This window comes from Podarcis erhardii, assembly GCF_964252035.2.
Source record: "Podarcis erhardii genome assembly, chromosome: 2".
Classification (NCBI taxonomy): Eukaryota; Metazoa; Chordata; class Lepidosauria; order Squamata; family Lacertidae; genus Podarcis; species Podarcis erhardii.
Window position 1 is genome coordinate 122745227 of NC_138498.1, and position 15476 is coordinate 122760702.

The following is a 15476-nucleotide window of genomic DNA, read 5'->3' on the forward strand; positions in this document are numbered from 1 at the left end:
TAAAAAGTAAGGGGAAATGTGTGTGCGTCTTATGGAGCAGATGCAGGCGGGAGGCTCTGCTCAGTGCTCCCTTTAAAGAGCCGCGTGAAACGTGTGTGGCTCTTGGGGGCTTTTCCCCCAGGATGGAGAAAGGCAGTTCCACGCGGCTCTTTAAAGGGAGCACAGCTAAAAAAAATCTAAATACCAAATAGAAATTTTGGAAGGAAGAACAAAACTTTTGTCTAAGATGTACAAGTTCCTGTTAGAATGGGATACCAAGGATGAGTTAATAAAAGAAGTGGTGGTAAAGTGGGCAATTGATTTTGGTTACAACACAGAATACGATAAATGGGTAAATTTATGGAACAAAAGGATGAAATTTACAGCGTGTTCCACTTTAAAGGAAAATGATGTGCCGGTGGTATATTACCCCGGTCAAATTGGCGAAAATGTACAAAATGGGTAACAAAGCCTGTTGGAAATGCAAACGTAAGGATGGGGATCTCTACCATATGTGGTGGGTATGTGACGAAATGAAAAAAAATTGGAATCTAATATATAATGAACTTAAGAAACTTTTTAGGTACAGTGGTGCCCCGCAATACGAACGCCTCGCAAGACGGAAAACCCGCAAGATGAAAGGGTTTTCCGTTTTGGAGGCGCTTCGCAAAACGAATTTCCCTATGGGCCTGCTTCGCAAGACGAAAATGTCTTGCGAGTTCCTGCGGGGGTTTTTCCCTTCCCTCCCCTTTTCCTAAGCCCTAAGCCGCTTATCAGCTGATCCGCTGATAAGCCGCTTATCAGCTGATCCGCTAAAAGCCGCTAATAGCGCTAATCCGCTAAGCTGTCAATGGGCTTGCTTCGCAAGACGAAAAAAACGCTATACGAAGAGCCTCAGGGAACGGATTAATTTCGTCTTGCGAGGCACCACTGTACACTTTCCCGGAAAAAACGGAGGCATTCTTACTAGGGATAATAGGGGACGAAATAAAAAAGGATCATAAATTATTCCAATACGCCATGGTAGCAGCTAGGGTTCTTGTAGCCCCAAAATGGAAGTTACCGGAGATCCCAACAGTTATGGAATGGCAGGCTAAATTTTTTGAATACACAGAATTAGCGAAAATGACATAAAATTCGACACCAAAAAGGGGCATAGTTTGTAAAAGAATGGGGTAAATTTGTAACATTTATAGGAATCAACTGTAGAAGTTTAAGAACTACAGCAGGGTTAACATAACTCTTGTAACGTGTATAGAAATGTAGGAGAAACTGTATTAAGAAAACCGCAACTGGGAAGGAAGGAAGTCGAGGCATGATTCTACGCATTGTAAATAAGATGACACTAAGAATGATTGTAAAGATTGTTTTGTTTCGTTTTTTGGAAAAATGTCAATAAAAAGCATTAAAAAATAAAATTAAAAAATAAAGGGAGCACAGCTCTTGGGGGCTTTTCCGGGAGGTGGGGGAAGGGACTGACGGGCTGCCCTTCTCCCCCCTCGGGGAAAAGCCCCCAAGAGCCGCACACACACTCCGCGTGCTCTTTAAAGGGAGCACAGCTCTTGGGGGAGCCTTCTGTTGGAATACTGCCAGGGAGATAAAGCCCATCATGGCCCCCACGTCGCCTCCGGACGATCCATCGATTTCCCGTAGATACAGTATCAGCAATTAGCGACACGAGCTCCAGAAAAAAGCTTGCCACATTCCAGAGCTGATGCACGCTCTATCAGCAGAATTCGCACAGCGAAAGATGCACGCAGGAGAGCATTATTTAGAAGTTTGTTCAGCGTTGGTCAGAACAAAGGAAAAAACATGACTGCCTGTTTGCGTGTTCAGGCACAGAGAGAAAACGAAAGCATAGACACAACAGAAACATCCTGTGAACAGGAAATACGCAGACTCTGTGACTCACAAAGCCTGCTCCCTTTTAAGGTGGAACGGAAATATCCTAACACCTTCCTCCCACTGCTCTGAAGTGGCTTCGCGCGGCTATCCTCTGGGATCCAGAATATTTTTTTTCTTGTTTCCCTCCTCCAAAAACTAGGTGCGTCTTATGGTATGGTGCGTCTTATAGAGCGAAAAATACAGTAGTTGGTTTGGGGAATTCGGCTGGTTAACGTAAGAACATAAAAAGAGCCTGTTGGATCAGGCCAATGGCCCACCTAGCTCAGCGTTTTGGTTTCATGGTGCTCATCCAAATATCTTTGGGAATCCCACAGGTAGCATTTGAGCAAAACAACACTCTGTTCTCCTTTGGTTTCCAGAAACTGTGATTCAGAGGCAGAGTTGAGTCACCATGCCTAACAGCCATTAAGAGCCCTCTCCTTCATGAATTTGTCTAATCCTCTTCTGTTCCACAGTTTATGTGCTGTGTGAAGAGCACTTTATCTACCCCGCGTCTTCCAACATAATGCCTTTGCTTTCCCCTCAGAAACCAACACAGTATATGTTATATAAATGATAACTGTAATGTCGTCGTCTTTTTCTTCATCTTCTTCTTCTTCTCATCATCATCATCATCATCAACAAAAAACAGCTTTTAGAGGACATCTGAAGTCAGCCCTGTATCAGGAATGTTTTACATTTTATTATTATTATTTTGCTGGCCAGATGGGCGGGGTATTTGTTGCTGTTGTTGTTGACCTATATCCCTGCTCACTAAATAGGGCTGGGAGAGACCCTACTTCAAATAATACTAATACTAATACGCCCACCCTGTGGAACGCCCTCCCATCAGATGTCAAGGAAATAAACAACTATCTAACTTTTAGAAGACATCTGAAAGCAGCCTTGTTTAGGGAAGTTTTTAATGTTTTATTGTGTTTTTAATATTCTGTTGGGAGCCGCCCAGAGTGGCTGGGGAAACCCATAATGAATTATGATGATGATGATGATGATTGTTATCAATATGTATTGTTTATATCCTGCCCATCTGGCTGGGTTGCCCCAGCCGTAATAAACACAATAAAACACTAAACATTAAAAAAAAAAAACTCCCTGTACAGGGCTGCCTTCAGATGCCTTCTAAAAGTTGTGTAGTCCTTTATCTCCTTGACATCCGATGGGAGGGCGTCCCACACAGGGTGGCACCCATTCATTCTCAAACTTTGGAGAGCTACAGCCAGTCAGTGTTGAGCAGGGATGGCTAACCTATTTCCGTCCCACTGAGGTTGGACTACAGTTCTCCTCAGTCTCACCTGCCATGGCCAATAAGTTCCATAATACTTGGAGTTGCTGTCCAACAGCTGGAGGGCCACATATCTGGCCCCCACCCTGGTGTGCGCAGTACCAAGATCAACCAACAGTTATGAGAGCGACCTGTGTTAAAAACGCATTTGTTCATCCCAAGACTTGCATAGCGTAGGGTATGAAGGGGGTGAGTGGGTGTTTGTGAGAGCGCTGGGCTAATATTGACGTTCCTTCATTGTGAAATTACCTTTGAGACACAGTGGTACCTCAGGTTACATACGCTTCAGGTTACAGACTCCGCTAACCCAGAAATAGTGCTTCAGGTTAAGAACTTTGCTTCAGGATGAGAACAGAAATCGTGCTCCGGCGGTGCGGCAGCAGCAAGAGGCCCCATTAGCTAAAGTGGTGCTTCAGGTTAAGAACAGTTTCAGGTTAAGAATGGACCTCCGGAACGAATTAAGTACTTAACCCGAGGTACCACTGTACTTCATGCAAAGCAGTTCCTAAATGGAATCGCAGTGGAGGGTCATGCAGACAACAGGATCCCACATGCAGAAACACAGGCGGATTTGTGCACACACTGCAAAGGGGGACATTCACGTGTTTTTAGTCTTGGGTGTATTTATTAAATATGGAGGGGATTTTTTTTGCCTATGCTTCCTCGATTATTATTGTTTTGTAAACCCCACCCCCTGCCCAACAATGAGCAGCGTTATCTGAGAGGCGACAACGCTCGAGCACATCCGAACCCCAAAATTTCTATAAGAGCCTTTCGGAAACAGATTCCTTGCGCGTCCCTAGAAGAAAGTGGGTTGCCTTGACCCGAAGCTCTTTCCATACTCCAGACACATTTTCCCCTTCCCCGTAGCTGGGTTCCTGTATGGATATCAACCAGTTGTACTTGCAAATCACCTCTTCCAGCAGTCAGGGCACTCTTCCCCTTCCTCCGGGTTTTGGGGTGTTTGGTCTCGCGAGCGGCCTGCGATTCCGGAGATGTTGCCACACACATGAGCAGAACTGTCGTTGCTTCTGGTTCCCTCCCGCTTCTTCGTTTCATCGTGATCCCAGTCGTCCTCCTCTGTGTGTGGGCAGCTAGCGCAGTCCTCGTACACCGGATGGGCTTGGCATTCGTTGTCCGTCTCCCAAACATCCCCTCCTGAAAGAGAGAGGAGGCAAACGATTCTGCTGCGATTACCTATTTATCCACCGCTTCCTACGGGGCATATCAAAGCAACGTCACAGTGTAAACATTGGTTTAACAAATTCAGATGGACATTAAAGGACTATTTAAGGAAATGTTATAGTTTGATGTGAGCAAGATTTGAAACATGAGCAACAGAAGGAACTGGGGAACACAGTTTTGATGTATTGGTGCAAGAGAGAGGTTTTCAACCTTTATGAGTCCATGGCTCCCTTGGCCAACTTGCTTCTTTCTGCGGCACCCCTGTGGGGCTCAGAAACCCTGTTATGTCCCCCCTTGCCGGCAGCCCCTCACCCCTTTTCAAACACCCTCCCTTGTGTATTGTTCCCTCAGCCATCCGCTCTGAGACCCCACAGCTAATTCTCCCCTGGCCTCCTCGCTGGCCCAAGTAGGACCAATTCAGCCAGCTAGCCCTGGGGATTATCTACCGTATTTTTCGCTCTATAACACGCACCTGACCATAACACGCACATAGTTTTTAGAGGAGGAAAACAAGAAAAAAATATTCTAAATGAAACAGTGGATATATGATTTCTGTGGTTCATGCTGTGGTCACAGACATGTGATCTGACGGTGAGTTTGGGGTAGCCCAATGCAAAAATCCTGAGGATCCATGTGGATCCATGCTTTGTAACCACGTTTTTGCGCCATTGCGACCCCATGAAACAGTGGGTGCGTGTGTGTTTTGGTGCAGGCTGTAGCCATGGATATGCTATGTGATCTGATGGTGAATTTGGGGTGACCTAGTGCAAAAATCCTGAGGATCCATGTGGATCCGTGCTTTGTAACCACGTTTTAAGTGGGGAGGGAAGGAAAAGAACTCAAGGGACAAGGAGCTCGTGTGGGGGGTGTGGAGAAGGATGCTGCTGATAATGCAGGAGAGGCTCCTCTCCAGCTTTGCTCCTTTAGAACAAGCAGGCTCTGCGTCTCTCCCTCCTCCCCGGCAAGGAAACCATGATAGTAACCACTCTGAGACAAATCAAGAAAAATTGCGACCAACACTCTCCCCCAAGCGCAGTGAGGTCAAAACACACACACACGCAGAGAGGGAACTGGCCCTAAAGTCGCAGGGCGCTGGGGGAGTGAACGGGAAGCAAGAGAAGGAGAAGGAGCCCTCACACACAGAGAGACACACAGAGTGTCAATTCTAAAGTCGGAGGGACAGCGCAGGGAGAGTGACGGGAAGCAGGAGGAGGAGAAGGAGCCCTCTCTCTCACACACACACACACAGAGTGTCAATTCTAAAGTCGGAGGGAGAGTGCAGGGGCGCAGGGAGAGCGAAGGGGAAGCAGGAGGAGGAGAACTATAGCTCAAGCACACACACACACACAGCCCCTACAGTGGCTAATCCAAAATCGGACAGCAAAAAACTGCAGGCAGGGACAGAGAGTACGGTTTTTTTTAAAAGCAGCCAACCCCGCTCTGCTTCTCTCCCTCCTCCCGGCTAGGCTGGCTGAAAAGCTTCGCTGCTACTTAGCAGCTCTGTGGGGAGGAGAGAGGAACATAGAGGACGGGTTTTTTTAAAGCAGCCAAGCCCGCTCTGCTTCTCTCCCTCCTCCCGGCTCGGCTCGCTGACAGGAGCCGCTTACACCCGCTTTGCTGTTTCAAAGCAAGCCACGGACTGCTCACAACTGCAGCAGATTCCCCCGCCATCTGTAGGCATTCGCTCCATAACACGCACAGACATTTCCCCTTACTTTCTAGGAGGAAAAATCTGCGTGTTATGGAGCGAAATTTACAGTAATTGATTTTTGATTTTTATTGTTATTCATGTTTTTATACTGTACTTTATGCTGCTTTTATATATATATATATTTTATAAAATATTTATTAAGATTTTACATAGTAAAACAGGTAACAAAAAAGAAAGACATTCAAAAACAGCACAATCCAACATATACGAGAGAAAAAAAAAAGAAAAAGTAATAAGAAAGAACAAAAAACAGAGGAAAAAAAATTCCAATTTTTTGCTTATTATCTTTATAGCCCTCTTTCCTGACTTCCTCACATCTCCCTTTTCTGTGTTCCCCTTTACACAATCAGATTCAGCAATTCCTTACCCTCTTTCAAATCTTATTCAATATTATACATTTCACCCTATTATGTCTCCGGTTTTCCTTTCCTTTTCAATCCCTTTTTATCACATGATTTTTATAACTTAATCCCTTATATCGTTTGTTCAGTTTGTTTGCTTTTATAATTAAGTGTTTTAAATTTGTTGTTAGCTGCCCTGAGCCCGGTTTTTGAACCGGGAAGGGCAGGGTATAAATAAAAAATTATTATTATTATTATTATTATTATTATTATTATTATTATTATTATTATTATTCTCCCCTCTCCTTGGGAGTCCTCTGGGCAGCTGCCACCACCACTCCTGGTCTCTGGGCTGCCCCTCCTGCTCCAAAGAGAGGGGTCTCCTCATGTCACACCCCCCGCAGCGGCCTGGGAAGAGGATGCCCCCAGCCTTAGTGGCCCAACGGAGACTGGCCAAAGCTGCGTATGAGGGTGATGGACTACATGGAACTGGCGGAAATGACTGGCAGAATCCGAGACCAGGGAGAAGAGTCGGTGGAAGAAGATTGGAAGAAATTTAAAGCTTATTTACAGAAACATTGTAAAATTAAGGAATGTTAGAAGGAGGCTGGAATGAAAATATATGGCTTTAGCAGAAATATTGTAAAGGACTGAGTAAAAATAGACTGTTAATGGATGAAAGGTAAAGTTACATTATATTAAGATAAATTATAGGATAAAAATTGGGAAAGATGGAAAGGATTTGCTGAAATAGCTAACCGAACTAGAATACAAAAAAGGGAGGTGCGAGGAGGTCAAGGAAACAAGCAAATGAAAGATAAGTTATGGGAAGGCTCGTTGTGTTTTTTAATTGTTTCTATTTTTCTGTTTTTCTGTTTTTTATAATTATTTTTTCTTTTTTCTATTCTCTTTTTTCTATATTGTGATGTGTTGTTTAGTTTTTGTTTAACTTGGTGTTTTCTCTTTTTCTTTTTGTAACCTTTAAAACTTTAATAAATAATATTTTTTTTAAAAAAAAAAGCTGCGTATGAGGCCACCACCTTACTCACCTTGGGAGGCAGCAGCAGCAGCAGCAGCAGCGGGCACCGCCGGGCCTGGCTGGTGGAAAGGCTCCCCTTTGGCACTGGGCACTCAGCTCCCAGGCAGGCATTACACACAGCAAGCACAAGAAAGGCTAGCAAAGCACCTGCCTGCCTGGCCCCACACCTGTCTGTCCACCCCCAACAGCAAGGGCTGGCTGGGAGCTGTGTGCCCTCGTCCACTTGCTTGCTTACTCTGAGGCTGCCTCAGCTCATGGCACCTAGCCCCCTCTGGCCAGCCCCAGAGGGACCATTGGCCTGGGGAGGTTGTAGCCAGGGCTACTGCCACAAACAGCTGTGCAAGCCTTTGGGAGGTAGAGATGCAGGGAGGGCATCAGAGGAGGGAAAGAAAGAAAGAAAGAAAGAAAGAAAGAAAGAAAGAAAGAAAGAAAGAAAGAAGGAGGCAGGTGTTGCCCAAGGCCCCCCTGACCATCCTTCAAGGCACCCTAGGGTGCCAGGGCACACTGGTTGAAAAGAAATAGAAGGTACTGTGCAGCAGAAGGGGGGTGGGATTAAAACACCATAGAATATGGGGCAGGAAGTTGGGAAAATACAAATCTTCTATGTATGGAAGTACATAGTTTAAACTTTTGAAAATTCAATAAAAATTTACAACAGCAACAGCAACAACATCAAAGCAGTTTGTTACGTAAAAACACGGTCAGGGAAAAAACAATGCTGTCCAGGGTTGTAAAGACTGCGGAGAGAATAATTGGGTGCACTCTTCCCACCTTGGATCAAATCTATGCTTCCAGGTACCATAAGAAAGTTGCAGAGATAGCGCAGGATAGTGTGCACCCCGGAAATGATCTCTTTCAGCTTCTTCCTTCTGGAAGAAGGTACAGGGTTATAAAGACTAGGACTAGCCGCCTGAGAAACAGCTTCTATCCAAACGCGGTTTTGGTTTTAAATGCAGTGTAAGGTAGTATCTATGGGAGTATATTGTATTTAATTATGGGGTATCAGAGTTTTTAGGGGGCTAACCAGGCTGGGATAGCAGGCTTGTTGGTTTTTGAATGTCTGATGTAGATTTTTTCAATTTCGTTGTTCTGTATGGGACAATGACAATAAAGATTATCGTATCGTATCGTAACAGAACAGTGGGAATTCCAGAATAATTGCAGACTGCCACTTCTAGTGACGTGCTTGATGCTTTTATTGTTGTTACCACAGCACTGTCTTTTTAGATTGCATTCCGCCGGATGGCATTTTACATGAAAGTGCAGCCTGCAAACATTTAAGCAAAATGCATAAATAAATATGGCTTGGGACTGGCGTACCTAAAGGAGCGACTCCGCCGGTATCAACCACCTCGGGTCCCACGATCCGCAGGGGAAGCCTGGTGGCTGGTGCCTCTTTGGGCTGCTGCTTAGTGGTTGCTGGCCTGTCGCAGGGCCTTATTGGGGGTAGCTCCCCATTTGTGGAATTGCTTTCGTTGTCCGTCTCGCACACATCCACCACTGAAATTTAGAGAGAAACCAAAATGAGTGGAAACACAGCTGGAGGCCTTAAGGCTTTCTGAATACTGGTTTCCGGAAACCAGGGAAAGTGCTCTTGTTGAGCTAAAGCTTCCCCATACCTGGTATAGATAGATCTTCGCATGGAGCAAATGATGTGTCTTTCTACATCACCTTTGCTATCTGGCTTTCCTCAATGTTGTTATAGAAATCGGACAGCGAGAAATGTTCAAACATACATAGCTTTGTTGTTGTTGTTGTTTGGTCGTTTAGTCGTGTCCGACTCTTCGTGACCCCCTGGACCAGAGCACGCCAGGCACTCCTGTCTTCCACTGCCTCCCGCAGTTTGGTCAGACTCATGTTTGTAGCTCCAAGAACACTGTCCAACCATCTCGTCCTCTGTCGTCCCCTTCTCCTTGTGCCCTCCATCCTTCCCAACATCAGGGTCTTTTCCAGGGAGTCTTCTCTTCTCATGAGGTGGCCAAAGTATTGGAGCCTCAGCTTCACGATCTGTCCTTCCAGTGAGCACTCAGGGCTGATTTCCTTCAGAATGGAGAGGTTTGTTCTTCTTGCAGTCCATGGGACTCTCAAGAGTCTCCTCCAGCACCATAATTCAAAAGCATCAATTCTTCGGCGATCAGCCTTCTTTATGGTCCAGCTCTCACTTCCATACATCACTACTGGGAAAACCATGGCTTTAACTATACGGACCTTTGTTGGCAAATAAATAATAATAGTTTTTATTTATACCCTGCCCTCCCTGGCCAGAGCCAGGCTCAGGGTGGCTAACACCAGAAAATTACAGTAAAAACAAATTAGAGGGGGGGAAAACACACCAATTTAAAATACAGGTTAAAATGCAATTTAAAATGCAGCCTCATTTTAAAAGTGGCCCATAGATCAAAACCATAAGGGGAGGGGAAACATAAGAGTCAGACTGAGTCCAAACCAAAGGCCAGGCGGAACAGCTCTGTTTTTCAGGCCCTGCGGAAAGATTTCAAGTCCCGCAGGGCCCTAGTCTCTTGTGACAGAGCGTTGCACCAAATCAGGGCCAGTATTGAAAAGGCCCTGGCCCTACTTGAGACCAATCTAACCTCCTTGCGACTTGGACCAAGTCCCAAGGAGCAGGCATCTTTTAATTTCGTGACTGCTGTCACCACCTGCAGTGATCATGGAGCCCAAGAAAGTAAAATCTCTCACTGCCTCCATTTCTTCCCCTTCTATTTGCCAGGAGGTGATGGCCTTCAAAGTAGACCCCCCTTTGATACAATGCACCGTTGACAATGTTCGTAGAACTGTTGGAAACTTCTGGCGAAGTCCTCTTTTCATACTGCTTTCAGTTCCCTCTTCACAGCAGCTTGGATGTGTGAAATGTTGGAAAATATGTGCCCTTTCAGTGCAGATTTCAGTTTTGGAAAAAGAAAAATCTGGTGGGGCCAGATCGGGAGAATATGGAGGGTGGGACAACTCAGTAACCTCAGTAACGGTTTTACACAGAATATGCAATTCTTCCGCCAGCATTTGGATGGACAAACGCCAATCCCATATCAATAACTCGCAAACTCTGCCATTCTGCTTGTTGACGGTCTGCCAGACCGTGGGTCATCTTTGATGGTTTGCTGCCCTTCACGGAAAGGCTTAAACCACTCATATGCTGTCTTTTGAGTTACAGTTTCATCTCTGTACACAACTGTGAGCATTTCATGGGTTTCTGATGCTGATTGTATGTTTGAATATTACTCGCTGTCTGATTTCTGTGACCGTTTACCAAACTTTTCCGGTCACACATTGTATTTCAGTGTTGTTATATCTATTGAACTACAACTCCCATCGACCCCAGATTGGCGAAGGCTGGCCTAGATAAACCACCTGGGTCATGAGAATCATAGAATTGGACTTGGGAGGGACCCCAAGGGACCCCCTGCAATGCATGAACGACAACTCAAGTTCTGTAGTCTTGTAAGAGCTTATAGGCTTGGGGGGGGGGAGGCGGAATGCTGGAATGAGAAATGTGGGAAAAACCTACATTGGGACAAGGATTTGGGGTATAACATACAGTTAAAAGACTGGGAAAAACTGGAAAGAAGGATTAAAATTTACAGCATGTAATGCCTTGAAAGAAAATGTGATGAAAACGATGTACAGATGGTATATTACACAAGTGAAATTAGCTAAAATGTACAAAACAAGTAATAAATGTTGGAAATGTAAAGAAAAAGAAGGATGTTTTTACGACATGACAGTTCTGTAAGGAGGACTATGTGAAATATTGCAGAGAAGATTATGAAGAGAATTATTAGTTAAGGATTATTAGAAGTAATAAGGAAATTAATGAAATGTACATTAAGTGATAAAGATTGAAAAATCTTCAGATGTGGTTGATGGAAGTCCAAAACATTGTATAAGATAAGAAAATATGATTTTTGGAAATTATATGTAAAAATCAATAAAAATATAATAAAACAAGAGAGAAATATGGGAGGGAACCACACCCAGTGGCGTAGCGTGGGGGGTGCAGGGGGGGCCGGCCGCACCAGGCGCAACATCTGGGGGTTAGGGTTAGGGGGCGCAAATCCACGGGTTAGGGGGCGCAAATTACTTGCCTTGCCCCGGGTGCTGACAACCCACGCTACGCCACTGACCACACCCAGAAACAGAATATCCTGTAAATAGTAAGGATTTTCCTTAAAAAAAAAAACCTACCAGGCTTTCTGCGTTCCCCAAAAGGCGGCTTCCCTGCCGCGATCCAGATCGCAGTTAATTCCTTGTAGAAGGCAGGAGGATGCTTAACTCGAATTTGTCCACATGCTGCCTTGATTCCCCGATTGAAAAAGTCGATCTTCAGGCGCTTCCACTTTGCGCGGAGCTGGCAGGTGGATCTCGAGTATCCCAGGGCATGCATGCTGTCCTGCAAGGACTTCCAGTACTTCTCGTTGGTAGCCGTGCTACTGCTCATAAACACCTTGGTGCCGGCGCTCTGAGCTATTATAGAGAGCATCTTTTGGGTCTCATCTCTGGTCCACCTACGGCAACATGCAAGAGTGAGACATTGTATACAAAAAGGCAGCAGGAAAAGCTCTCTCTCTCTCTCTCTCTCCCTAACAAAACTAGCTGGCTTGAGGAGTCCAGCTGGATGTTGTTGTTGTTAATTGAATTTATATACCGCCCAAAACCCGGAGGTCTCAGGGCAGTTCAGAGGACAAATTCAAAATATAAAACCACATGGCGGAAATGACTGGCAGAACCCGAGACCAGGGAGAAGAGTTGGTGGAAGAAGACTGGAAGAAATTTAAAGACTATTTACAGAAACGCTGCAAAATTATTGAATGTTAATGATGTTGGAATGAAATGAAGCGGTTTTAGCAATAAGGCAAAAGGAAAATGTGAAAATGGATTGATATTAGATAAAAATTCGAAGTTACAATATGTGAAGATAAGAAATTAAGGGTAAACAAAGAGGGTATGGATTTGCTGAACTAATTATTAAATGGAATACAAAAAAGGGAGGTGTGAGGAAGTCATGAAAATAAGTAAATGAGTGGTAAGAAAATAGAAAGAGGGATTTATTTTTAACTGTTTTTAATTTTCTTTACTATTTTTACTTTTCTGGTTTTTGTATTTTCTGTATTCTTTTTTTTTTACTATTTTTGTAACTTTTTTCTTGTTGAAAATTTAATAAATATTATTTTTTAAAAAACAAACAAAATATAAAACCACAAAATATATACAGTTGTACATTGGAAGTCGAACGGAATCCATTCCGGAAGTGTGTTTGGACTTCCGAAACGTTCGAAAACCAAAGTGCGGCTTCTGATTGGCTGCAGGAAGCCAATTGTGCACAGAACAATTTATTAAGCCGTTTAACATGTACATATGGACTCTCGTGGGTGGCGCTGTGGGTTAAACCACAGAGCCTAGGACTTGCTGATCAGAAGGTCAGAGGTTCGAATCCCCGCGATGGGGTGAGCTCCCGTTGCTCGGTCCCTGCTCCTGCCAACCTAGCAGTTCGAAAGCACGTCAAAGTGCAAGTAGATAAATAGGTACTGCTCCGGTGGAAAGGTAAATGCTGTTTCCGTGCGCTGCTCTGGTTCGCCAGAAGCGGCTTAGTCATGCTGGCCACATGACCCGGAAGCTGTATGCCGGCTCCCTCAGCCAATAAAGCGAGATGAGCATCGCAACCCCAGAGTTGGCCACGACTGGACCTAATGGTCAGGGCTCCCTTTACCTTTATGGACTCTCCTTAAGGGCAGGGGGATGTGAACTCCTGCCCTCCCAGACTCCTTCTCAAAGATCTTGTAGCTGAGCCAGCATCCTTTCAGTTCAGCCACAAAAGAAGGGATTTATACAGGATATAGTTAGTTTAAGGTGTTGCTCTGTTGTGATTCTCTGCTGCAGATTAGCTTAGCCAGGTGCCTTAGATCTGAGCCTGATGCACTAGACAATTTTTCTTGAGTTACAAAAAAACCAAACAACTCCCCCCCCCCCTGGACATTTTGCCAAATTTTTAAAAATCTGCCCAGAAAGAAATTTTAATCCTGGAAAAAGAGGGAAAATGGCAACCAGATCTGAAAAAGAGGACATGTCCTGGAAAAAGAGGACATATGGCAACCCTAACTGAGAGGGTCCCTTGGCGCTCGCCGTAGACAGAAGGAGGGGACTGACACAGAGGGCGAGTGAAGGGGGAGTTACAAGCCAACTGCTTCATCTAGACCAGCAGTTCTCAACCTGTGGGTCCCCAGATGTTGTTGGACTACAACTCCCATCATCCCAAGCTAGCAAGGCCAGAGCTCAGGGATGATGGGAGTTGTAGTCAAACAACATCTGGGGACCCACAGGTTGAGGAACTGCTGATTTAGACAGAAACAACCTTCAGAAGTCTCTCTGTGTTGTTTGTTCTCTAATCTGCAAATGGCCTGTTCTCTTGGTTGGCTCCCTGTCAAAGGTTTTCCATATGGGTATCAACAAGCAAACCTTTTCCCACACGCAGGGCACTCTTTCCTTCCATCCCTCCGAAGGTTGCTTTGGGCTCGTAACTGCGCCGCAATTTCACATAAGTTGCCGTCCGGGCAAGAAAGGGGCTCGTGACTCCGCTCACTGTTTTTACTTCCCTCCTGCTTCTTCATTCCATCCTGATTCCAAGCGTCGTCCTCTGTGTCGGGACACTTATTGCCTTCCCCAAACACTGGGTGTGCTTTGGTTTCGTTGTCTGTCTCCCAGACATCCCCTCCTGAAATAAAAGAGAACACGTGAAGATCATGTCAGTTTGTCTTTCTCGGTGCAGAAAGTAGTGATCTGATGTGTAGAGATTTTTTCTATTCTAATTCACACAAGAGGGTTCTGGAAGGTTCTCTGTGTGAAAGAAACTCCATGATGTTTGGGTTATGCCTTCAGAGAAGCTGGCTTAAACTGGGTCTGTTATCTCTTTCAGTCAAGATCATGCTGGCTATAAAAGTAGGGCCAGAAGGAGCCTGGGTTTCTCTTTCTCTCTCTTTTACTTCTGGTGTGGAACACTAAGTATGTTTAGTGTTAAGGTTTAGTTTTAATTTAAGTTATTGCAAGTTTAAGGGAAGTCTGGTGCAACTGGGTTTCCTGTGGACAGTGCCAATCCTGAATGTATTGGATTTGTGACCATTATGCTTGTTTGCCTTCAGTAGCAGTAAAGCTCTGCTGGATGAAATATAATTGGTCTATTTTGGGGAAATCCTGCAAGTTTTTACTCTGCTAACTGTACAGTGGTGCCTCGCAAGCCGAAATTAATTTGTTCCGCGAGTCTCTTCGTCTTGCGGTTTTTTCGTCTTGCGAAGCACCCCTATTAGCGGCTTAGCGCTATTAGCGGCTTAGCGGTTATTAGCGGCTTAGCTGCTTAGAAAAAGGGGGAAAAAGGGAAAAAACTCGCAAGACGTTTTCGTCTTGCGAAGCAAGCCCATAGGGAAATTCGTCTTGCGAAGCACCTCAAAAGATGGAAAACTCTTTCGTCTAGCGAGTTTTTCGTCTTGCGAGGCATTCATCTTGCGGGGCACCACTGTATATTAAAATCTGCTTTGGATCAACATTGAGCAGAATTTCAATGATAGATTACTCGTATGATTATCATAGAGATAACAACAGAGACTCCATCTCCTCAGAGTATTGCGAAAGAACGATGTCAATCAACATCTGATGATCTCCTTCTACCGGTCCACAACAGAAAGTGTCCTTTCATACTGCATCACAGAGTGGTACTCTGGTTTGACATCAACTGATAGGAAGTGCCTACAGAGGGTGGTGAATACAGCACAAGATATTATGGGCTGTCCCGTGAATGCGCTGGATAAAATAGCGGAAGAATGTTGCCTCAGGAGAGTGAGGAAAATTCTCAGGGATGATTCACACCCTGGCCAGCACTTTCTTGATCTCCTGCCCTCAGGCAGAAGATACAGAAGCATGATTAGTCGCACCAACAGGGTAAAGAACAGCTTCTATTCGTGGGCTGTTAGGCTGCTGAATGAAAAGATAACAACAGGGCAACTGACTTTCGGGTTTGGTGGGTGTGCATCA

At 44.9% G+C, this 15476-nt stretch overlaps 1 protein-coding gene across 6 annotated transcripts in view; it reads right to left on the reverse strand.

Moving 5' to 3' along the window:
- Window positions 1-15476, reverse strand: part of LOC309336511 (uncharacterized protein) — a 218366-nt gene that overhangs the window by 9731 nt on the left and 193159 nt on the right. For all 6 annotated transcript variants that reach the window (XM_081852358.1, XM_081852357.1, XM_081852360.1 and 3 more), the window contains 4 exons: window positions 13911-14166; window positions 11643-11962; window positions 8763-8942; window positions 4081-4324 (listed from right to left, as the gene is read on the reverse strand). In XM_081852358.1, the coding sequence (XP_081708484.1) occupies window positions 4081-4324; window positions 8763-8942; window positions 11643-11962; window positions 13911-14166 (1000 nt within the window). The remainder of the gene's footprint in view (window positions 1-4080; window positions 4325-8762; window positions 8943-11642; window positions 11963-13910; window positions 14167-15476) is intronic.